The sequence below is a fragment of the Lampris incognitus genome, chromosome 14, assembly GCF_029633865.1.
Source record: "Lampris incognitus isolate fLamInc1 chromosome 14, fLamInc1.hap2, whole genome shotgun sequence".
Lineage (NCBI taxonomy): Eukaryota > Metazoa > Chordata > Actinopteri > Lampriformes > Lampridae > Lampris > Lampris incognitus.
This window is the reverse complement of record NC_079224.1, coordinates 12,408,400-12,433,453: the sequence shown is the minus strand read 5'-3', so window position 1 is coordinate 12,433,453 and position 25,054 is coordinate 12,408,400. Positions and strand designations below refer to the sequence as shown.

At 47.2% G+C, this 25,054-nt stretch overlaps 1 protein-coding gene across 1 annotated transcript in view; it reads left to right on the top strand.

The window, feature by feature from the left end:
- Nucleotides 1-24,635, top strand: part of LOC130124325 (receptor-type tyrosine-protein phosphatase mu-like) — a 154,652-nt gene extending 130,017 nt beyond the window's left edge. Inside the window, exons 26-36 of the mRNA XM_056293784.1 lie at nt 3,523-3,620; nt 6,216-6,332; nt 8,624-8,778; nt 10,347-10,482; nt 13,981-14,130; nt 15,291-15,464; nt 16,760-16,891; nt 19,293-19,418; nt 21,751-21,914; nt 22,288-22,423; nt 24,582-24,635. Coding sequence (XP_056149759.1) covers nt 3,523-3,620; nt 6,216-6,332; nt 8,624-8,778; nt 10,347-10,482; nt 13,981-14,130; nt 15,291-15,464; nt 16,760-16,891; nt 19,293-19,418; nt 21,751-21,914; nt 22,288-22,423; nt 24,582-24,635 — 1,442 coding nt within the window. The remainder of the gene's footprint in view (nt 1-3,522; nt 3,621-6,215; nt 6,333-8,623; nt 8,779-10,346; nt 10,483-13,980; nt 14,131-15,290; nt 15,465-16,759; nt 16,892-19,292; nt 19,419-21,750; nt 21,915-22,287; nt 22,424-24,581) is intronic.
- Nucleotides 24,636-25,054: the final 419 nt, after the last annotated feature.

The window sequence follows — 25,054 nt, the reverse complement described above, 5'->3', positions numbered from 1 at the left end:
TGTCGGCAGCAGCAGCCTCAGCGCTCGTGACAGCTGGATGTGAGTCTCCTAGAGGCGCTTCTTCTCCTCTGAAGTACCTCCTCTAAACTCCTCTGACTAAAGCTTATACACACACACGCACACACACACACACACACACACAACACTGGAGACATTACTCACACCTTGCCGTCGAATCCCACGACCCAGCTCTCAAACCACTTCATTCTCCTAGCCTGTGGTGAACGCCTTTGGGCCAGCTAGATGACTCTCGGGGAGACTCTTCATCAAGATCGTTGCGGTATTTGACGAACGCTTCTCCGTAGCCTCAGCACTTAACTATTACGCACCTCCATCATTCTTTGCTAAGTATGATACTTTCTTGTCTTGTCATCACAAGTTCAGCAAAATAACCCCGGCGTGGCTCTCAGCCACTTTCATAAGAAGGCGGTCAGAGAAGCTCTTCATCACTATTGCTATTCAATATTACTTATCCTTGGGCGTCCGGGTAGCGTAGCGGTCTATTCCGTTGCCTACCAACACGGGGATTGTCGGTTCGAATCCCTGTGTTACCTCCAGCTTACCTCCCTACAGACACAATTGGGCGTGTCTGCGGGTGGGGAGCCAGATGTGGGTCACTTCACTAGCATCTCCTCTGGTCGGTCGCGGCACCTGTTCGGGGGTGGTAGCGTGATCTTCCGACGCACTACGTTCCCCTGGAGAAACTCCTCACTGTCAGGTGAAAAGAAGCGGCTGGCGACTCCACATGTATCGGAGGAGACGTGTGGTAGTCTGCAGCCCTCCCCGGATCGGCAGAGGGGTTGTTTTTTCCATTAATGCTTATTTAATAAGCATTATTCTTCATTCATGACACGAAATTCCAGCGGCCAGGAGCATCTCCCGACCTATTTCTCCGTCCTACATGCATGTTGAATCAAAAGTTGATTTTCTCTGGCTTGGCACCAGCCGCCTGTTGGATGGTTTACCATACAATGCCAAGTATTATTGTGTTTTCTAAAGTCCTACACACCAGCTGTCCTGCTTACCCGGACTCCTTCTCCCAAAGTCCTCAGCAGTGTGTATCCTCCCCCGGGGACAGGCGTAGGAGGTAGCTGAGTGGGAGGTTCAATCGAGTTGGGGTGTTATTGGAGAGACTGGAGGAGATGTGATTTGCTTATGGAGTCCCTACAGTGGAGGCAGAGATGCACCACATGCAAACATGAGCATGGAGATGGAGGATGTGACAAGAGTTTCGCGCCAAACTTCTTTTTAATTATTCTGTTGGAGAAAGGAGTCACCTGTGTTTCATCGTTCAATATTGAAATAAAAACTCATGAGGGATGCTGTTTCACAGTGATCTGGGAACCGAGATAAAGGGAGAGGGGTTACTGTAGGACACAACTGCAGTAACACACCACTGCAACTTTTAAAAAACAGAAATATTGTGGGTATCTGGGTAGCGTAGCAGTCTCGGGGATCGCCGGTTAGAATCCCCGTGTTACCTCCGACTCGGTCGGGCATCCCTACAGACACAATTGGCCATGTCTGCGGGTGGGAAGCCCGATGCGGGTGGGTATGTGTCCTGGTCGCCTCCTCTGGCCGTTCGGGGGGGGGGGGGCTGGGTGGAATAGCGTGATCCTCCCACGCGCTACACCCCCCCGTGAAACTTCTCTCTGTCAGGTGAAAAGAAGCAGCTGGCGACTCCACATGTATTGGAGGAGGCATGTGGTAGTCTGCAGCCCTCCCCGGATCGGCAGAGCGGGTGGAGCAGCGACCGGGAAGACTCAGAAGCGTGGGGTAATTGGCCGGATACAATTGGGGAGAAAGGGAACATTTTGTGGAAACGTTTTTCGTCAAAGCAATAAAAATCTATCACCAGCAACCGAGGAAACTTTGTTAGCATGGTGATATTTACATTAACCAGCTTGTTGTGACACATTAATAAAATATAATAATAAATGTTCATACTGTACCACCAAGTGGCTTAGCAAACCAGAAATAAGGACATTATTAGGACATTCTCATGTGAAACACATTGAGAGAAATGGGTGATTTAACGTACAGGTTTGCGAAGGTCTCGCGGTCATGAAACTCAATTAACACATAAATCCTATTACAGCTTCCAGTTCAGCCAACAGACCGAAAACAGCGCCGGTTTTGCTTTCACGCGTGTGCGGATTTAGCTGCCGTTTTTCACAGCGGCAGTTGGGAAAATGTTAAGGGTTACCGAGTTTTACCTCTTCGCCAACCCCCTGGATGTTGACAGTTTTGCACACGATGTGTGTAAGTGTGTGTGTGCGTTTGTGTAAACGTGTGAGTGCGTGGATGCGTGTCTGTTATTCGCTGTGGCTGTAGGTAATTCACATTAACTATGGAATATGCACAAGGATTTGCATTAACTAATTAATTTGTCAGAAGTACTTTTTCCAGTTCGCAGTTGATTAAGACCAATATTAATAATCTGAATTCACTAGAATGATAATTAAATTCCTATCGATTCACAGTTATTGCTCAGTCAGGTTTTAAATACGGGGTGGACAGAACAGGCTGCTCTTCATTTATTTTACAGCTGCTGTATCCAGCCTCACTTCTCTCCATGGTTTGGAACAACAACAACACACACACACACACACACACACACACACACACAGTGTACACATGCACTAACAGATACTGAGTGCATGTGTACACTCGTAGACACACACCCAGGCATGCCTGTATGCATGCCTACATGCATAAATAAATGCCAATACACTAAATGCACACAGACACACATTTATTTGTGATGTGTTTGTTTTGTCTTTTTTTCTCTCTATGTGTCTTGACATGTAAAACGCCAAGCAAATAACATGTTTCGTCAAACTCGATAAGTAATTTTTGGGACATCCGGGTGGCGTGGCGGTCTATTCCGTTGCCTATCAACAAGGGGATCGCCGGTTTGAATCCCCGTGTTGCCTCCGGCTTGGTCGGGCGTCCCTACAGACACAATTGGCTGTGTCTGCAGGTGGGAAGCCGGATGTGGGTATGTGTCCTGGTCACTGCACTAGTGCCTCCTCTGGTCGGTCAGGGCGCCTGTTCGGGGGGGGAGGGGGAACTGCGGGGAATAGCGTGATCCTCCCACGTGCTACGTCCCCCTGGCGAACCTCTTCACTGTCAGGTGAAAAGAAATGGCTGGCGACTCCACATGTGTCAGAGGAGGCATGTGGGCAGAGGGGGTGGAGCAGCGACCGGGACGGCTCGGAAGAGTGGGGCAATTGGCCAAGTACAATTGGGAGAAAAAAGGTGGGGGGGGGAATCCAAAAAATAAAAAAATTGTAAGTAATTTTTAATGTTTTCGTCAACATTTGCTGCTATGAGGAAAGGTTGAAGGACGGATTAAACATTAACAATTTTGCTAGAATACTTTAGGGCTGTGAAACTACCAAAATCCAATTTTTCAACTATGGGTAATCTGATCTGAGTCTGTCTGTCTGTCTCTGTCTCTCTCTCTCTCTCTCTCTCTCTCTTTCCCTCTCCCTCCTTCCCCCTCCCCCTCTCTCCCAGGCCCTATGCAGGAGACGGTCTTTGACTTCTGGAGGATGGTTTGGCAGGAGAACACAGCAGCCATCGTCATGGTGACCAACCTGGTGGAAGTGGGCAGGGTGGGTATTAATTACAACTTCACTCTAACCGCAGATCTGGGATCAGATTACCTCGCCCCCAGCCTCATCCCTGTCAAACTGACACACGACCAATCAGATCGCGTCCAGAGGCAAAAAGGGCTGACTTCACCGTGTGTGTGTGTGTGTCTGTGTCTGTGTCTGTGTGTTGTAATGTTGTGGACTCAGTGAGGCATGGACCTTATGTGCTGGCAGCCTCCTCCTCCATCTATCCGACTGGTGAAAAGTGAGGAGAGACTGATTGATGGCCTTCATTACTAGAGAGGCATCCAGGCGACTGACTACTGTTACATCTGAGTGGGTCTATAACGGGAGATTATACACCGCTAGCCGCCAGCTTCGAGCAGGCTCTTTGGAGCAGAAACATATCTTAATGTTGTCCTGGGTTGGAGACCTGAGGACTGCTGTTATTGAGTGGTGAGGAGGGTTCATAATGTTAGAGCTAATGAGACGCCCGTGAATTCCCCCCCCCCCACACACACACACACTACAATATGTGTCATTACTGGGGAGACCTCTGGGCCCTACTTAAGACATAATTCGGTCCTCTGATCTCTGACTGTAGTTCCTCCTGGTTAGGTTATAACTAGGAGAAAATGAAGGTCTTGGGTACTGCGGAGGCTTCGGCCACCCATAGCTGAGAGATCTCTCTGAGAATCTTAAACACATTTCCGCTCAAAGCCCTTTAAACACCAGGACGGTTTGATTTCGCTGATGTGCGTATTTTGTGTGTGGGTGAGGGGTGGGGGGTTAAGGGGGGCTTAAATGTAGCAGAGCTGATAATGATTCATGGGCCCATCTCTAGGCACCTCATTAGTTTGCTCCTCTACAGTAGCTGAGCCCAGCCCCGCCCCAACCCGCACCTTCTCCACACCTGCTTAGTCGCGGTGCCATCCTCGGCGGGGCCCGGGCCCCCAAACCGTCTGTTATATGATCCTTGTCCAATGGCGGGCGGCAGGCACAGTTGGTCACAGTGACAGTGGCTCCACGGTGGGCTCCCGTAAAATCACTCCGCCATATCACAGTGGGCCATCTGTTCGGTTCAGCCGCTGAGGAATTGTGGGAGATCCTGGCACAGGCACAGACGCGGCACGCGCAGCCTCCCAACCTGCCGGCCGCGCACACGGGCGGCACTCGGCACACTTTGATGTATGACAGGTTTGGTGTGGGTGGGGTCGCGTGGTGCACGATGACGCGTGCACGCGGTTCCGTGCACATTGTCTGAGTGAATGAATACACACACACACACACACACACACACACACCTGTGTGTGTGTGTGTGTGTGTGTGTGTGTGTGTGTGTGTGTGTGTGTGTGAGAGAGAAAAAGAACATCTGTGTGTATGCTGGCATAATTTGGCCCAAAGGCTAATTCCCCCCCGAAAGCAGGCGCCTGATTTGGAGTGATCTAATAAGGTAATGGCTTTTGCCTAATGCAATCTGGCTGGAGGCGGACGGTGGATTTGTGATTGTCATCAGGGATTAGTCATCAGGGGTGTCAGAGAGAGAGAGAGAAAGAGAGAGAAGGACCTACGCCCCCCCCACCCCTTCATAACCACCACCAACCCTCTATCCCTCTCTGTCTGTGTCACTCCACCATCCCAAATCTCATTTCACTCCTAATCAGAGGATAAACTTGAGAAACGAAAGAAATTGAATCCAGCCACGGCTGGTGTCCCATCTATCCCTCATCAAGAATTATTATTCTCTGATATACCTCCAAGATCTCAGCCGCTATTACCAATCTTACTTCTTCAATATCAACAGTTTAATTGAATTGGTGGGGGTAATTTTGTAGTCTGATGATACCTAATACAAGTGATATTTCCAGTGGGGTGTTTTAGATTTCCGCTGGGAAATTTATTTTAAGCGGTTGATGGTTTATCATTTCATATCATTACTGGGTTGTCATTATATCACCTTCATCAAATTGTAGAGCACATTTATTTATTTAAAAAAGATTATTGTTGTCCTATTTCTTCCCACTGACAGACAAAAGTTAAGGTAGAGGAGTCGTACACCCCCTAAGTGCCTATTCTGCTCATCTCGCTGTTCCCTTTAACGGTCTGGCATTCGGTACAGTCTAACTTTACACTCGTTTCCACTTTATCGATGTGGGAATGAAAAAGCAATAATGTGGGAATGAGCCCTCCATCGATACATGAGATTCCCATTTACAGCCTCTACTTGACCGCAGGGCTGAAACTAATACGCAGCAAAGCTCATTTTGACTTGGAAGAAATGCCTCAGAGGCTGAAATCTCAAGTGGAAAATGGAGCATAATGTTATGTGACAATTTGCTTTATTGAGGGAAAAAAGTCAAGCCCAGGCCAATTAGATTGTAAACTCGAAAATATGTTTTTTTCAAGCTTTCACTCTGGTGGCATTTTAGAATGTTTTTTATTACATATTTTTTCCAGTTTATATTAGAGATGCGTGTGCGTGTGTGCGTGTGCATACAACAATTACAATTGCATGACCCCTTCATGCACAGAAAAGTGAAAGTATCTGTCACACGTATTACTCTCACACTGAGTGTATCGGTGGTTGTGACTGGTTTGCCTATCTCACTCTTTCAGGTGAAGTGCTGTAAGTACTGGCCTGACGACACAGAGATCTACAGAGACATCAAGGTGACGCTGATAGAGACCCAGCTGCTATCGGAGTATGTCATCCGGACCTTTGCCGTAGAGAAGGTACGTTTCCGGATCTTCATCCCCCACCCTTTTTGCTCCCCAATTGTCAATTACCCCACTCTTCCGAGCCGTCCCGGTCGCTGCTCCACCCCCTCTGCCGATCCAGAGAGGGCTGCAGACTACCACATGCCTCGTCCGTTTCTTTTCACCTGACAGTGAGGAGTTTCGCCAGGGGGACATAGCGCGTGGGAGGATCATGCTATTCCCCCCAGTTCCCCCTCCCCCCGACCAGGTGCCTCAACCGACCAGAGGAGGCACTAGTGCAGCGACCAGGACACACACCCACATCCTGCTGCCTACCCGCAGACAAGGCCAATTGTGTCTGTAGGGACGCCCGACCAAGCCTGAGGCAATACGGGGATTCGAACCGGTGATCCCCGTGTTGGTATGCAACGGAATAGACCGCTACGCTATCCAGACACCCCAAGATCTGTATTTACCCCTAGTTGGGCATGTTGTGTTTCAGTTATGGCCGGTTTCACACACAGGTTTTCAAACTTGTGGACTTCCTCTGTACTGACGCAAAATTACAATTGGATTCCGTTTTATTTTCTATATTTATTTCTGGTAGTTTTCACATGCTAGAAATTTAAGTGGTTGGCTCATCGGGTGACTTTGAGATCAGACACAGTTTCTTTAAGTAATACAAGTATGTAAATGAGCATAAATTTGCTGCAGCAAAAGAAATAGAAAAGAAATGCATGTCAGAGGTAGTATGACAAGCTCACAGTAGCACAGAGATATGAGATAGTGGCTCGCTACTATACAAAATTCACATCGAGAATATTGCACAGAGATTAACAGACTAGGACGACGCAGTCTACACCCATCTACAGGCCAGTGGCCACTCTATCAAGGATGAGGATGTGCACATCCTTCATAGGGAGGAACACTGCTTTGAACGGGGAGTCAAAGAGGCCAGAGGGAACGACCATCCCTGAAACGTGGGGCTAAGAGTACATGTGTCACCATTTTACAATGCTGTGATTGCAGCCATTCCCCAATCCTCTGTGAACAGTACACATGGCCATTGTAACTCTAGTTAATGGTCCTGGCAATGTGCATATGAAACTGATCGTTGGTTTCGGTCGTTATGCCACTGTATAGTTTGTAAAGGTGTTATAAAGGTGTATTGTTTATAAGGGTGGGGATACCTGCAGTCAGTTGAGACTGAAGAGGTCACTTAGATGAGTGATGAAACATTTCTCTCAATAAACGTTGTGTCCAGATGAACTGATTCAACTTTCTTTGATTGCCCCAGAGATTAACAGTAGTAAGAATATGAATTTCAAAAAAATTAAGTTTTGAAAAGTGTAGGCCTTTGGTTACTGTAGGTGCCACACCAAAAGTCTACTGCAGAGTAGCTGCAAACAGGAGGGTACATCTTGTTCACTTCCCCTAGTTACATTTTTAAAGAATGCTCCGGCTTGGTCGGGCGTCCCTACAGACATAGTTGGCCGTGTCTGTAGGTTGGAAGCCGGATGTGGGTATGTGTCCTGGTCACTGCACTAGCGCCTCCTCTGGTTGGTCGAGGCACCTGTTCTGTTGGGGGGGGGAATAGCATGATCCTCCCACGCGCTATGTCCCTCTGGTGCATCTCCTCACTGTCAGGTGAAAAGAAGCGGCTGGCGACTCCACATGTATCAGAGGAGGCATGTGGTAGTCTGCAGCCCTCCCCGGATCGGCAGAGGGGGTGGAGCAACAACCGGGACGGCTCAAAGAGTGGGGTAATTGGCCAAATACAATTGGGAAGACAAGAGGGGGGGGTCGAAAAATGTGTGCTACAGTGACCCTTTCCAACCACAGGGGCACTGTTGTTTAACTACAGATAGATCACTATCTTTCACATTCCGGTTTTCCAGTTACATGTTAGGCCTCCGGATAATGCTTCGGAAAATCCAGAGTAACCGCCAGCAGCGCAACAGCAGAATAAGCTTAATGAACAGTCCTAACATCGCAATCAGTTGAAGGTGTAGGGCCCAATCCCACAGTGTCCACACAAGACAGGAAACCGATAGCTGTGTCCCCCGAATGCTGCTGTATGATGGAGGAGTGTTAGGTAGCACAGATGAGCCAGCAGTAGAGTTGAACCTTGCATTTGCCCACAGGTAATGGAATCTGTGTTTAACTCGACCTCTCCTGCTGTTCATGTACCGACTTATTTATATTCAATCTAGCAGCGTGTTTGCTTTGGAGGGGGACTCTCACCTCTTCCATGCACCGTATCCTGTCTTCCCACTGTGACCCCCCTTCCCCCGCCCTACTGCATTCTGTGTGTTTCTGTTCCCCAGAGAGGGGCGCATGAGATACGGGAGATCCGACAGTTCCACTTCACAGGCTGGCCAGACCACGGCGTGCCCTACCATGCCACAGGCCTGCTGGGCTTTATTAGGAGAGTCAAATCCAAAACCCTGACCAATGCCGGGCCCATGGTGGTGCACTGCAGGTTGGTACAGCATGTCGCGGTTACTTAGGTGTAACAGACCTCAAGTTGTACCCCCTTGTAATCATGTTTCTAATTTTCTTCTGTTTATTTTTAAATTACTCTCTAACAAAGAGGTCGGAAAGCCACTTGAATGCGGAGATACGATGTTTAATGGCTGAAATAACACACACATATAAAGTGTATATAGTCAGTGAACACACAATTAAAATGGCTCAGAAGGCTCTTCCTCAGGCCATGTCAAATTCACATTTGGCCTTTAGTTGGCTCTTTTTTCCCTCTTTTATTTTGCTGGTCATCAAATAACCCTCTATCTATTCTTCATCTTTTTTGTTATTTGCACATTTGTGTGTGTGTGTGTGTGTGTATATATATATATAGCTTATAACTATATGTATATGGATGGCTTTCACTCCAACCATGTATAGATTGATGTGTATTCATATTTATTAAGGTTTGTGTGCACTATATTTGTTGTCTTTTTTATTTGTTCTGTTTCCGTTTGCTTGCTTGTAAACATTACCATTTCCTCCCAAGGTTTAATTAAATGTGTGACCTGCCCAATTTGTTACATACTTTACATCTTTCTCCTCACTCTTACTCTGTATACCGACACACTTATGTCTGGTCCACAGCAATAGCTGCCAATCAAAAGGCGTGTGACAAAGGTTTTCATTTGTCCCTCAATTTCTGGTGGAAGTGTAGCAAATTAGTCAACATTATTAACAAAATTGATATTATTATTAGTATTATCAATTATTGACAAAATTAGTCAGCAACAAAAGACTACAGCAACTGATGCTGGTGTAGTCTTTGGTTTGAATGGGAAAAGTCTGCAAAACATGTCTCCCAGGGGCACATACATCAGGGAGGGTAAACATTGTGATTAGTTTTGTAAAGGCATCCCAGAATGTCAGAATTATCAATGTAATGTATTTAAAGGGTAATTGTTGTTTGTTTGATTTGGGTGACCTTTGTTTTTGTAGCAAAATAAGCATGTTTGAATTCACATTAGTGGTTATTGGATGAGAAAAGGGTTTAACTTAAATAAATCTCAAGCAGTCAAATGTCAAACCCAAATTTAAATACCATAAATATAACATGCACATTAGATAAATGCTAGTTTACAAATATGCAAAATACATCACTTCCTGTGTGCCAGTAAAGATTTTGTGAAAAAGCACAGGACATGCTCAGCAATCAACAAATAGGCAAATCCATACAACAATTTTCTTTGGTACTTGGGGAATATTTTCAAATCTGATAGCAATCAAAAATTAATATTTTACCATAAAAACGTTCTCTCGTGCAACTTGAAACATATCACAAATCATTATTTTGAGTGTGGACAGTTGATCTTAGCAAAAGAATTGCTTTGGTTTGTAAATCTTCCCCAAGGTCATTGGAGTAATACATAATTTTGCAAGCTATTTATCCTAAATGTATGTTCCATTTCTAAAATTGCAATTTTATTATATTCTACCGACTGCCAAGTAAAACCAATGCTCTCCATTTCCCCTTTTAATGTCTCTGCTATATCTCCGGCCGGTCTCTTAATTGTTTGCATGTAGTGCGGGGGCAGGACGAACAGGCTGCTTCATTGTGATTGACATCATGCTGGACATGGCGGAGAGAGAAGGCGTGGTGGACATTTACAACTGTGTGAGAGAGCTCCGCTCACGGAGGGTCAACATGGTTCAGACAGAGGTAACGGAAAATAACAGATGCCATTTCGTGGATGTGTTGCACATTGCACATGAATGTATGCATTTTCATTATATGGTGATGCAGTGGTAAACAAACCCCGTAGCCCTGGTTTAATTAATGTCATGATCTATGCCAAGGAGCTCTATGCCGTGCTCATCGGTGGCACGGGGCCCAGTGGTGAGCACTGTTGCCTCACAGAAGAAGGTCCTGGGTTCGGACCCCAGGCCGTCCCAGGTCCTTTCGGTGTTGAATTGGCATGTTCTCCCCATGTCTGCGTGGGTTTCCTCCGGGTGCTGCGGTTTCCTCCCACCATCAAATAGACATGCATGTTAGGGTTAATACTCCTGTCTGTGCCCCTGAGCAAGGCAATGGAAAGAAGAACTGGACTTGGTCCCCGGGTGCTGCAGCTGCCCACTGCTCCTATACAATAGGATTGGTTAAATGCAGAGAACAAATGTGTTGTAAGAATACAATGACAAACTAAAGTGGCTTTCTTCTTCTTCTCTCTACCCATATGCAACAACACAGTACTCTAAAAGTATCTGTAGGAGCATCAGTGCTAACCACCCATAGAGGCCTATCAATAAGATATGGAAGAGAGAGTATACAGCTTGACTGGCTGTGGTCATACCAACAGGGATTAAATAGCATTTGCAATTGATTAATTAGATTTGTTTAAACCTTGGAGTACTGGGTGGGTGGGCTTTGGCATGTAGAGCAGCAAGATAAGTGTGGTGAAGTTTTGATTGTACAGTCACTATAGTATATTGTCCTGTTATTGACTGATTATTTCTGCTGCAGCATGCCCCGCCCAAGTTGTCTATTAGCTAAATTCAAACAAATATTGGGAAATAATATTTGCAAATAAAATTCATTGAGTCATTGTCTATACTCACAGAATCCAATCCAGGGTTGGGGGTCTTAGCGTATCCCGGCATGCATTTGGCAGAAGGCAGGCAGACACCCTGGACAGGCCACTAGTCCATCACAAGCTCTAAAATAAAATCTACAAAATGTATAAGTAGAACGCTTTATTTCTATGTTGATCTCTTTCTCCTTTCTATAGGAAACTTCCTTGCCTGAGATATATTATTCAGTATGGTGTAGTGGTTAGCACTGTTGCCTCACAGCCAGAAGGTCCTGGGTTCGAACCCCAGGGTTGTCCAATCTTGGGGGGGGTCATCCCAGGTCCTCATCTGTGTGGAGTTGGCATGTTCTCCCCGTGTCTGCGGTGGGGGGTTTTTTTCTCCAGGTGCTCTGGTTTCCCCCACCATCAAAAAGACATGCATGTTAGGGTTAATACTCCTGTCTGTGCCCCTGAGCAAGGCATGGCAAGACGAACTGGAGTTAGTCCCCCGGTGCTGCATGGTGGCTGCCCACCATTCCTAGCTACACAGCTAGGATGGGTTAAATGCAGAGCTTCATTTCACTACAGGGATCAGTAAAGTATATCAAAATCCAAAAAAAATCTATCCAAAGTTAATAACTTTCTCAAACAAATAATTTCATGGCCTCCTATCCTTTGTAAAAACACAATTAAAACATTTTCAATACTATTCTGTCAAGTGAGTTTGAAGCAACATTTTGTAGAGTTATTTAAAGCTGTTTTGGGGCTGTTGATCCTCAGAACTCATCAGAGGTGTAGATTTTGTGATGGATGCGGTGTTGTCAATCACACCACATTCGTGATCATAATCACCATTATTTAACAAAAGGGACCCGGTGAGCATCACACCCCGTTTCCCCAGGCAGAATGCCTTGATGCTTGGCAATACTTGCCACAATAAAAAGGTTTAAGAGGCTTGTAAATGAGAGCATTTAGCTTACATCGACAGTTGAATACATCCTTGGCTCATCCCCCGGCTTTACACGGGACGGGGGCTACCGTAGGACTTTGCGCTTTTCTGAGCACAGGCCATCTGGAGGCGCGCGGTGCCTCGCTGAATGCATCATTTCACCGTAATTCCTTTTAAATCACAGGCGTCATTGGGCTTAATGGGCAAATGTTTCATCGTTGACGCGCGAATTGGGATTTGAGTAACTGGAGACCAAATGTTGTTCACCCTGAGTCATACCTCCCCGAGTTCAGTGACCTTCAAAGTGCCGTGTGTGTTTTTGCCCTCGCAGGTGTTCCGAGCTCGCTGGCACGGCTTGTCACCCTGCAGCCGCGCGCCAGCTCTTAGATGTGGCTTTATCTGTCCGCGGAAATGAAAAGCCGAGATGTTGCGTTCAGCGTATTAGCTCGGATAACAATCTTTCGATATGTTGATCCTGGTCGGGGGGAGCTGTATCTCCCATCTACCTGCTGACCTGCCGAGGCTAGCCAGGCGGCGAGGTCAACAATTCACATGCTCCACACGAGCGGTACCGCACTTATCAGATGGCAGCGTGTGTTTTTCTGCAAATCTGCAAATCACTGACCCCTGTGTGTGTGTGTGTTTGTGTGGATTCTGGTCCAAAGTGACAAGGCAATGTTAGCTGAAAATGTCACTTCAGAATGGATTTACATCAAGCCCTGAGCCGTGCCAGGCTGTCGGCGGGTTGACTGAGTGATGTGAGGAGGAGAAATGTGTCATGGCTTCTCTCGGTGACATTAGGGACAACCGGGAATCATTTCTGTTATTAACAGCTCTGATCGTAACCTACTTACACTTTGATGAGAAGAACTATGATGGTTTAAAAAAAAGGACAACGGGGGCACCTACGTAGCCAAATGGTTACAGTGCATACATTAGCATATGGTCGCAACGTCGCCATTTTGAATCCAGCCGGCCACCTTTGTTACACATCATCCCCCCCATCTCTTCTGTCTATCTATACTGTTGCTGTCAAATACAGTAGAAATGATAAGACAAAGGATAACAGTTTTATGTCTCAACCTTGTTATGGATACCAGGCCGGTGTGATCATGGAAAACCTGGAATTACCAAATGGAATTTGAAAATGGTGTTTTTCCAAGACCAGTGAAAATGATGGAAAATCACATAAAACCAGAAAGTTTTGATGTATCTTGGAATTTTGGTTATTTATATGCCGAAGACAAAATTTGACTGCCCATCGGTGTCACATAAGGCAGTTATTTGATTAAAAAAAAATTGTAAGATTTGAGTGTATAAATTGACCATTTTTGGAAATAGAAATAATCAGGAACACTTTATTTGTCATTACATTTCATGCATTTGCGCAAATGAAATGAAATGTCATTTCCCACAGCTCACAGCACTGCAACACAAAGACAAAACACATCCCAACTAAGAACACACATATCCAAACTAAGCAACAAAAAAAAAACACTGTCCAAGAGGACGACCGCCAGCCAGGATGACTGTCAGAAATAAGTCGATATCTTGTGAGATGATTCTTGGAAAGCTCACTGAATCTGCTCAGCTATGATGGGGACAGACCCTGGTTGTGCTTTGGTGATGATGGTGATGATGGTGATGTTTATTTGGTTTTATGTTGTTTGTTGGCTTGCTTGTGTGGTTTTTTTTTTGCTAGGAGCAGTATGTCTTCATCCATGACGCCATTTTGGAGGCATGTCTCTGTGGGGACACCACCATTCCAGCCAGTCAGCTGCGCTCCGTCTACTACGACATGAACCGGCTGGACCCCCAGACCAACTCCAGCCCCATTAAAGAGGAGTTCAGGGTGAGCAAACAATCACTGCACCATCATGCACAGACACATACAAGTGTTTCCGTCAGTCCCCGTCCAGGATGGCATGTATTTTTTTGTTTGGCCTAAATGAGATGTAGGACCTGTAGAGAGCTGTAGAAAGTCAATCTCAGGTGTCCGGGCGGCACGGCGGTCTATTCCGTTGCCTACTAACACAGGGATCGCCGGTTTGAATCCCTGTGTTACCTCCCGCTTGGTCGGGCGTCCCTACAGACACAATTGGCCATGTCTGCGAGTGGGAAGCCGGGTGTGGGTATATGTCCTGCTCGCTGCACTAGCGCCTCCTCTGGTTGGTCGGGGCACCTGTTCAGGGGGGAGGGAGAACTGGGGGGAATAGCGTGATCCTCCCACGTGCTACGTCCCCCTGGTGAAATTCCTCACTGTCAGGTGAAAAGAAGCAGCTGGTGACTCCACAAGTATTGGAGGAGGCATGTGGTAGTCTGCAGCCCTCCCCGGATCGGCAGAGAGGGTGGAGCAGCGACTTGGACGGATACAATTGGGGAGAAAAAAATCAAAAATGCGACATGATAAATAAATAATACAAAATACAAAAGTCAATCCTGAGCATGATGTCTCCCCTGACAAAGACAGAAGTAAACTTTGTTTGGAGCAAGACTGACTGTGCTTTTATCAGAGTATAATTAACACAACCTTTATCATTTCTGCCCACAAAAGGTATTTCTACAAAAGTGCATCCTTACTTGAAAATATTCTTTCAAAATGTTCTTTCAATACAACTTTGTCATTTCACACATCTATCTTTGAAATAAAAAACGATAATTTTTTTAAAAAAAACTGCGTTTTTCAAAATCAAAGTTCCATCATGCTTCGAAGTCTGAAAAAGAAAAACAACAAAAATACACATAAAAAGCAATGAATAAAAAAACCAATAGAGTAAAAATGAAAGAAAATCAACTATAGACTAACAAAAGCAGCAGAAAAATCAATACGATAACAGAATTAGAATGAAAGAAAAACGAAGGGAAATGTTATTCCTTTTTAAATGGTAATTAATAATGCAATTAATTACATTGTTAATTAACAGCAGTGGGACACAGTTAGCACCGTGGGGCCCCTCTCGGCTTCCGTCATGCCTCTGTATGATGGTGCGTCTCTCTGCTGCTCTCCTGCAGACTCTGAACATGGTGACTCCCACGCTGCGGGTGGAGGACTGCAGCATCGCCCTGCTGCCCAGGAACCACGAGAAGAACCGCTGCATGGACGTCCTGCCGCCCGACCGCTGCCTCCCCTTCCTCATCACCATAGACGGAGAGAGCTCCAACTACATCAACGCTGCCCTCATGGACGTAAGAGCCGGACAGATGTCCCATGTTTCACATTTAGGAGATTTTTTTCCCCCCTTTTATTCTCCCAAATTGTATCTATCCAATTACCCCATTCTTCCGAGCTGTCCCGGTCTCTGCTGCACCCCCTCTGCCGACTACCACATCTCCTCTGATACATGTGGAGTCGCCAGCCGCTTCTTTTCACCTGACAGTGAGGAGTTTCACCAGGGAGACGTAGCGGGAGGATCGCGCTATTCCCCCTCCCCCCTGAACAGGCGTCTCAACCAATCAGAGGAGGCGCTAGTGCAGCGACCAGGACACATACCCACATCTGGCTTCCAACCCGCAGACATGGCCAGTTGTCCGTAGGGACGCCCGACCAAGCCGGAGATAACACAGGGATTCAATCTGGCAATCCCCGTGTTGGTAGGCAACGGAATAGACCGTTAACGATACCTGGATGTCCTGCATGTGCATTTCTAATTCACTATGCAGATTATAATAACTAGGCATGCCCTGATCACATCTTAGTCAGAATCAGATCAGCATCTGTAAGACAAGCCCTAATACTTGTGATTGTGATCAGAAATGAGGAAAACGACACATATGTTGTCTAAATGGCGGCACGGTGGCACAGTGGTTAGTGCGGTCGCCTCACAGCGAGAAGGACCTGGGTTCAAATACTGGGGTTGTCCAACCTTTGGGGGTCGTCCCAGATTGTCCTCTGTGTGAAGTTTGCATGTTCTCTCCGTGTCTGCGTGGGTTTCCTCCGGGTGCTCCGGTTTCCTCCCACAGTCCAAAGACATGTAGGTCAGGTGACTCGGCCGTACTAAATTGTCCCTAGGTGGGAATGTGTGAGTGTGTCGGCCCTGTGAGGGGCTGGTGGCCTGTCCAGGGTATCTCACCGCCTGCTGCCCAGTGACTGCTGGGATAGGCTCCAGCATCCCGCGACCCTGTGTAGGATAAGCGGTTTGGCTAATGGATGGATGGCTCTTTCATTGGTCAAACCTTTGAGACCTCTCAGTTATGGGATGTTTAACCATATGCCCAACCTGAGAGCCAGGAACCCAGTTTTCTAATGTGGTCTTCCAAGACACGCATTCTCCACCGGGAAGCAACACCCAGTAACACTTAGGACAGAGGATGTAGACAGAGGGATGTTTGGTCAGCTGCTGGTCTAACATGTTATCAAGGCGTCATCAGGGATTCTTGTTTCTCTCTTTCTAGTCATTCTCTACTTCTCTGTCCCCATCTGTCTCTTTCTCGTTCCACTCATTTCCTTGACTCCTTGTCCTCTCTCATTTCCTGTCCTCCAGAGTTATAAGCAGCCTTCTGCATTCATTGTGACCCAGCACCCATTGCCAAATACAGTGAAGGACTTCTGGAGGCTGGTGTTGGACTATCACTGTACATCCATAGTCATGCTCAACGATGTGGACCCAGCCCAGGTAAACCCGACCCGATACACATAAACACACGCAGGCACACACACACACAATAATTCCCGGTGGATGTACTGAGAAATGGACTCCTGAACAGACGACAAGTGAAGTATGTCCTTTCATGTCCTTTCATCAGAACTCAATCTAATGAAGTCACACAAAGCACCAGCATGAGATTAGATTGAGGAAAATATTGCTTTTTATCTATTCCTGTCAGCCCCCCTACATGCCTTGGAGGAGAGAGACCAAGACACAGAGAGAGAGAGAAAGAATGAGAGAGAGAGATGGACAGACAGACACGCAGACAGGCAGACAGACAGACAGAAACAGTGGTGCAAAAACAAGTGCGGGGATATATAAATCTATGTGGATGTGAAGTGCGATACGGGCTGTGAAGTGGGAGAAGAGTTTCCATGGAGCACAGGTAGGCAGACAGACAGGCCTATAGAAGAGACTCTCCAGGTTTCTCAGCCTGAGGCTGTGTCATAAAACCCGGGGATCAAAGCCTGGAGCCAGGCCGCTCTCCGCCTCTCAATCCCCTTTCCCTCGGTGACTGGCTGGCTGGCTGGCTGGCTGGCTGGCTGGGCTTTTCATTCAATATTCTCACTGTAGCGGGCCAATCAGTCAGCCGAGGCAGCAGCACAGGTGGGGAGGGAGGCCGGGAGGTGAGGGAGATGGAGGTGGACCATCTTTGCTGTTTGCATCTGTTGATTTTTGTCAAGCTTTTGATGGGATCTCAGAGGTAGCTAAAAAGTAATGTTTTTTTTTCCCTGGTGTGTGTGTGTGTGTGTGTGTGTGTGTGTGTGTGTGTGTGTGTGTGGAGATGTGTGCGTGAGAAAAAAAGAGAGAGCGTAACAGTGAGTTTATAATCGGGTAGCCGCCGACTGTTATGTCTGTCTGTCCATTTCTGCATGAGCGTACCAATGCCCGCACATTTACCCCCGTGTGCATGTTTGTGTTCTTTTCATATACTGTCTACATTTTGGATGGGTTAAGAGTGGGGGAGTCGAGCGTCTGGGTAGCATAGCGGTCTTTTCTGTTGCCTACCCACACGGGGATCGTCGGTTCGAATCCCCGTGTTACCTCCGGCTTGGTCGGGCGTCCCTACAGACACAATTGGCCGTGTCTGCGGGTGGGAAGCCGGGTGTGGGTATGTGTCCTGGTCGCCACATTAGCGCCTCCTCTGGTCATTCAGGGGAGAGGGGGAACTATCCACATGTATGGGAGGAGGCGTGTGGTAGTCTGCAGCCCTCCTCGGATCGGCAGAGGGGGCGGAGCAGCAATGAAGACGGCTCGGAAGAGTGGGGTAATTGGCTGGATACAATTGGGCAAAAAAGGGGGGGGGTCCAAAAAAGAAAAGTGTATGAGTGCATCTGTGAATACCTCTCAGTGCAGAATCTCTGAATCTCTCTCGCTGTGTGTGTGTGTGTGTGTGTGTGTGTAACATGAGGTTGGCAGCATGCTCTGCTGGTGCACGTTCTTAAATAGGCTTTTTCTCCCAAGGAGCAGAAATGGGAAATGGGAGAGATTTTGCCTCTCTTACGAAGCCATCCCAGGGGCTCACCTCTCTCTCTCTCTCTCTCTCTCTCTCTCTCTCTCTCTCTCTCTCTCTCTCTCTCTCTCTCTCTCTCTCTCTCTCTCTCTCTCTCTCTCTCTCTCTCTCTCTGTCTCTCTCTCGCTCTCTCATTCTACACTGTTCAAAACGGCTGCCAAAGCAGAGAGTCAGTAATGTGCCGAGTGCTTCATTGAAGCCACATTTGATCATGTGTTCTTTCACACAGGGAGACTATCTGAGTCCGCAAAATAAGCGAATACAGATTTTCTGGGGGAAAGAGATTATCTGGTTTGGGTTTATTTTCCTTTTTATTCCTAAGAGGATGAAATAACAAGTAGCCAAAGTTTTTTTCCCGTTTCGTTCAGTTTGACATGTTGAACAAAGCTTAAGTCAAGCGGTGGAAGACTGTCCATACCTGTGTCTGCCTGCTTTCTGCACACATACTGTCTTCTGATGAGCTAAAAATCCTCTTCTGACTGTGTTATTCCTCCAGTGAGAAGCTAATAAGAAGCTAATCACTGCATCTCAAACACAAACCGCTCTGAAGTTCCTCAACTTGTCTTGGTGCTGTTGACTCATGTTTCTTACACCCACTGACACCACTTACAGAGTTTCAGTTATCCACATCTGTGATGCTGCGCAGCTGAAATCCCCATCAGCCCTTCATTGCACACTTCCTCTCCGTCTTTTCTTTGTTAATTTTCTTCTCTATCTGTGTGTGTGTGTTTTTTGTGTGTCTGTGTGTGTCTGTTCTTGATGTGTCTCTGTGTCTGCTTTTACACACGTCGACATGTTCTTGCACATTTGTGCACGCATGCGTGTTGTGTGTGTGTCCGTGTCCATTTGTTTTAGTTGTGCCCACAGTACTGGCCAGAGAATGGCGTTCACCGCCATGGACCCATACAGGTGGAGTTTGTCTCAGCCGACCTGGAGGAAGACATCATCAGCAGAATATTCCGCATCTACAACGCAGCACGGGTAAGGGAAGCTTTTTTTTTTTTTTTGGATTGGATTCACCCCCCCCCCCTTTTTTTTTTCTTTTTTCTTTTTTTTTTCTCCCCAGTTGTACTTGGCCACTCTTCCGAGCCATGCCGGTCGCTGCTCCACCCCCTCTGCCGATCCGGGGAGGGCTGCAAACTACCACATGCCTCCTCCAATACATGTGGAGTCACCAGCCGCTTCTTTTCCCCTGACAGTGAGGAGTTTCGCCAGGGGGACGTAGCGCATGGGAGGATCACGCTTTTCCCTCCAGTCCCCCCCCCCAAACAGGCGCCCCAACCGACCAGAGGCGGCACTAGTGCAGCGACCAGGACACATTACCCACATCCGGCTGCCCACCCGCAGACACGGCCAATTGTGTCTCCAGGGATGCCCGACCAAGCTGGAGATAACAAGGGGACTCGAACCAGCGATCCCCGTGTTAGTAGGCAATGAAATACACTGCCATGCCACCCCCTGATACCCAGGGAAGCATCTTTTAACTTAGAGTCTCCTTAGGTGATATGTGGTAACGGCATCCGTGTCTGACCACTCCAAATCCAAGAGACCTGGTCACAACAAAGAGTCACCAGATCACCTTCCCCGCTTGGTCACACCGAAGACTCACCAGATTACCTTCCCCGCCTGGTCACACCGAAGACTCACCAGATTACCTTCCCCGCCTGGTCACACCGAAGAGTCACCAGATCATCTTCCCCGCCTGGTCACAACGAAGAGTCACCAGATCACCTTCCCCGCTTGGTCACACCGAAGACTCACCAGATTACCTTCCCCGCCTGGTCACACCGAAGAGTCACCAGATCATCTTCCCCGCCTGGTCACAACGAAGAGTCACCAGATCACCTTCCCCGCCTGGTCACACCGAAGAGTCACCAGATCATCTTCCCCGCCTGGTCACAACGAAGAGTCACCAGATCACCTTCCCCGCCTGGTCACACCGAAGAGTCACCAGATCACCTTCCCCGCCTGGTCACACCGAAGAGTCACCAGATCACCTTCCCCGCCTGGTCACAACGAAGAGTCACTAGATCACCTTCCCCGCCTGGTCACAACGAAGAGTCACTAGATCACCTTCCCCGCCTGGTCACACCGAAGAGTCACCAGATCACCTTCCCCGCCTGGTCACACCGAAGAGTCACCAGATCACCTTCCCCGCCTGGTCACACCGAAGAGTCACTAGATCACCTTCCCCGCCGCTGAACAAAAACAAAAGACTGAGTTTGACTTTTAGTCATTGCTGCTGTATCTTTCTTGCTCTGCCGTGTCTACTTGTTGGTTACTACAGCTTTGCTTCTCTTGGCTGCTGTGATGAAGACATAATGCATTATGCACCGTACCCTTTTTACCCAGGAAGGTCCTCCCTTACAGGAACAATTTAAATGAGCAAGTACAAAAGCTTTCATGATCTGGGTGTGCTGGACTAGCTATTGTCTGAAATACTCCCTCTGGTTGCATGTAAATCTTCAGGGAAGTTTTGTAAGTCATTTCAATCAACTTTCCTGCAACACATTTGGCCTCCTCCTGTTGCTCAGGACAGCATGGTAACTTCTTATGACGCGTCTCCTCACACCTCCCACTCTTGTCCACGCAAGCCTTCCCACTCAGCTGTGCGGGGGCGAGATCACTTTGTTCTTAAGCTATGACAGCTTCCCGGTGACTGGACAAAGGCGTGATCGTCTGAAGTCACTTATCTCAATGACTTGAATTCACCCCGTGTAGAACGAAAACATAATACGCCAGGCTGGAGCAGGCGAGCTGTACTTTCCACCTCACGGTTCTGCAAGAACGCCGCCTTTAAACTGAACTTCCCGACATCACTTGACTTTACAGAGAAAGGTTTACTGACCCTCTCCAGCCTCACCTGCAGTCACCTGCGTAAGCTCCTTACCCCAACAGACTCAGTCCTCCCAGGGCTATTGGTTGTCACTCATACTGAAGTGGTGTAATGGCCTCTAACTCGCCCAGGCATCAGGAAGAAAGAAAAAACAACAGGCAAATGTTTTGTCTACTAAAAAAAACATCACATGATCACTGACAAATGTTATTGATGGTTATGTCTTGCATGAAGCGGATTGATATTGTCTGTACCTATCTGTCCCCGGCGGTAACTGTACTCATCTATCAAAGTATCTGCCAGTCACATCTAGTATCTACACCCTTATTCCTCCAACTACCTGTTGCTTTTATCTGTCACTCGTCCTGCTTAGCTCCGCCCTGGCTGTCTCGATGCATTGTATGTGTGTCGGCAATTAACCACCACATTGTGTGTTAACCCGGGTTTACCCTCTTGTGACCCACCCCCCAACCCCAGCCTCAAGACGGCTACCGGATGGTGCAGCAGTTCCAGTTTCTCGGCTGGCCCATGTACAGAGACACGCCCATGTCTAAGCGCTCTTTCCTTAAGCTCATCCGACAGGTGGACAAGTGGCAGGAGGAGTACGACGGCGGAGAGGGACGCACCGTGGTCCACTGCCTGTAAGTTACCCACCTAACAGCCGCTCCACCCCCTGACATTCACACAGTATGAGGAGAGCAGCAGCAGGATGTTCACTCTCAGCTGGCATTTTAAAAAAAAGAAACATCTCCACCTAGTGGCCAAAACGCTCTACTGCATTTAAACGTCTTGCCGTTTCATCAGTGTTCCTTAGCTCACTACCACTTAAAGGCAATTTTAATTTTAAACAGATTTTTTTTTTATTTTTATTACCTGGCATAGCTTAAAATAATTGTCCACACAAGAAAGGGTGAAACGATTTTATGTATTTAAAATATGGCATCAGTGTTGAATTGCTGTCCACTATGTCTACGCTCTCTTTTGTGACACGTGCCTGGTGTGTGACGACCACAGAAACGGAGGGGGCCGCAGTGGGACGTTTTGTGCCATCAGCATCGTGTGTGAGATGCTCCAGCACCAGCGCTCCGTGGACGTCTTCCACGCTGTCAAGACACTGAGGAACAACAAACCTAACATGGTGGACCTGCTGGTGAGGAGCCCCTCTTGGCTTGGCCCCGCTGCCAAACATGAGACAAAAAAATAATCTGAAAATAATTTGTAGTGCTACTTCCAACCTACTTGGAGCTGCTCACCAGTAGGTAGGGTCTGCCATATAGCAATATAATAGGTAGGGTCTGCCATATAGCAATACAGTAGGTAGGGTCTGTCATATAGCAGTACAGTAGGTAGGGTCTGCCATATAGCAATACATTAGGTAGGGTCTGCCATATAGCAATACAATAGGTAGGGTCTGCCATATAGCAATACATTAGGTAGGGTCTGCCATATAGCAATACATTAGGTAGGGTCTGCCATATAGCAATACAATAGGTAGGGTCTGCCATATAGCAATACATTAGGTAGGGTCTGCCATATAGCAATACATTAGGTAGGGTCTGCCATATAGCAATACAATAGGTAGGGTCTGCCATATAGCAATACATTAGGTAGGGTCTGCCATATAGCAATACATTAGGTAGGGTCTGCCATATAGCAATACAATAGGTAGGGTCTGCCATATAGCAATACATTAGGTAGGGTCTGCCATATAGCAATACATTAGGTAGGGTCTGCCATATAGCAATACAATAGGTAGGGTCTGTCATATAGCAATACAGTAGGTAGGGTCTGCCATATAGTAATACAGTAGGTAGAGTCTGCCATATAGCAATACAATAGGTAGGGTCTGCCATATAGCAATACAGTAGGTAGGGTCTGCCATATAGCAATACAATAGGTACCGTCTGCCATATAGCAATACAGTAGGTAGGGTCTGCCATATAGCAATACAATAGGTAGGGTCTGTCATATAGCAATACAGTAGGTAGGGTCTGCCATATAGCAATACAATAGGTAGAGTCTGCCATATAGCAATACAATAGGTAGAGTCTGCCATATAGCAATACAATAGGTAGGGTCTGCCATATAGCAATACAATAGGTAGAGTCTGCCATATAGCAATACAGTAGGTAGAGTCTGCCATATAGCAATACAGTAGGTAGGGTCTGCCATATAGCAATACAGTAGGTAGGGTCTGCCATATAGCAATACAATAGGTAGAGTCTGCCATATAGCAATACAATAGGTAGGGTCTGCCATATAGCAATACAATAGGTAGGGTCTGCCATATAGCAATACAATAGGTAGAGTCTGCCATATAGCAATACAATAGGTAGAGTCTGCCATATAGCAATACAATAGGTAGGGTCTGCCATATAGCAATACAATAGGTAGAGTCTGCCATATAGCAATACAGTAGGTAGAGTCTGCCATATAGCAATACAGTAGGTAGAGTCTGCCATATAGCAATACAATAGGTAGAGTCTGCCATATAGCAATACAATAGGTAGAGTCTGCCATATAGCAATACAATAGGTAGGGTCTGCCATATAGCAATACAGTAGGTAGGGTCTGCCATATAGCAATACAATAGGTAGGGTCTGCCATATAGCAATACAATGAGCATCAAAAGATTGTGACCAACCAGTCAATTTAGTTCACTTCTCATGTTACCAGGCATAATAAAGGTACATGGTCTTGATTTGATTTTCCCAGTAGGTTTAAAACTGAAGCAAGGACATCCCGGTAGCGTGGCGGTCTATTCCGTTGCCTACCAACACGGGGATTGCTGATTCAAATCCCCGTGTTACTTCCGGCTTGGTCAGGCGTCCCTATAGACACAATTGGCCATGTCTGTGGGTGGGAAGCCGGATTTGGGGTATGTGTCCTGGTCGCTGCACTAGCGTCTCTTCTGGTCGTTCGGGGGGGGTAAGTGTGATCCTCCCACACGCTACGTCCGCTTGGCGAAATTCCCCACTGCTGGGTGAAAAGAAACGGCTGGCGACTCCACATGTATTGGAGAAGGCATGTGGTAGTCTGCAGCCCTCCCCGGATTAGCAGAGGGGGTGGAGCAGCGACCAGGATGGCTCCAAAGAGTGGGGTAATTGGCCGGATACAACTGGGGAGAAAAAGGGGGCAAATTAAAAAAACTAGAACAAAAACACTGCACCGCGTAGCGGATGTTAGGCCAACATCATTTCCTTTGTGGTTCCTGTTCGCCCCCCTCAAGTTAAGAAGTCTGGAGAAACCAGTGAGCCCAGCATGAGGGCGACGGCTAACGTTGTCTCTGCTTTTGTCTCCTCTCCTAGGACCAGTACAAGTTTTGTTACGAAGTGGCACTGGAGTACTTGAACTCTGGGTAACAGGTGCTGACCGCTATGCTCGAAGTCACCCACATGAGACTTACGGTTTGGGACATTACAGAAGACAGCAGTTCAGATGTGTCTGTATTTTTTTTAATTTTTATTATTATTATTATTTTGGTGTGTGTTGTCACTGCCCGACGATGTGAATAAAGGTGTGGACACACACGCGACACGCAGGCATACGAGCGACTCCCTTGACCAGCTCTTTTCTTCGCCTGACTCGTAGTTGATCCAGTCGGGGGGAAGCAAGTAAACGTGTACAGTGTGAGTATTGCTGCCAGTCTGTCAGTCAGTGCAGCCTACAGAACCCCGCAGGAGCACAAAGACTCGGTTCATCCCGCCACAGCGAGCCACTTCCTCTCTGGATCCCTAACACACACACACACACACACCTGTGGTCCCGTTGGTTGTTGCCT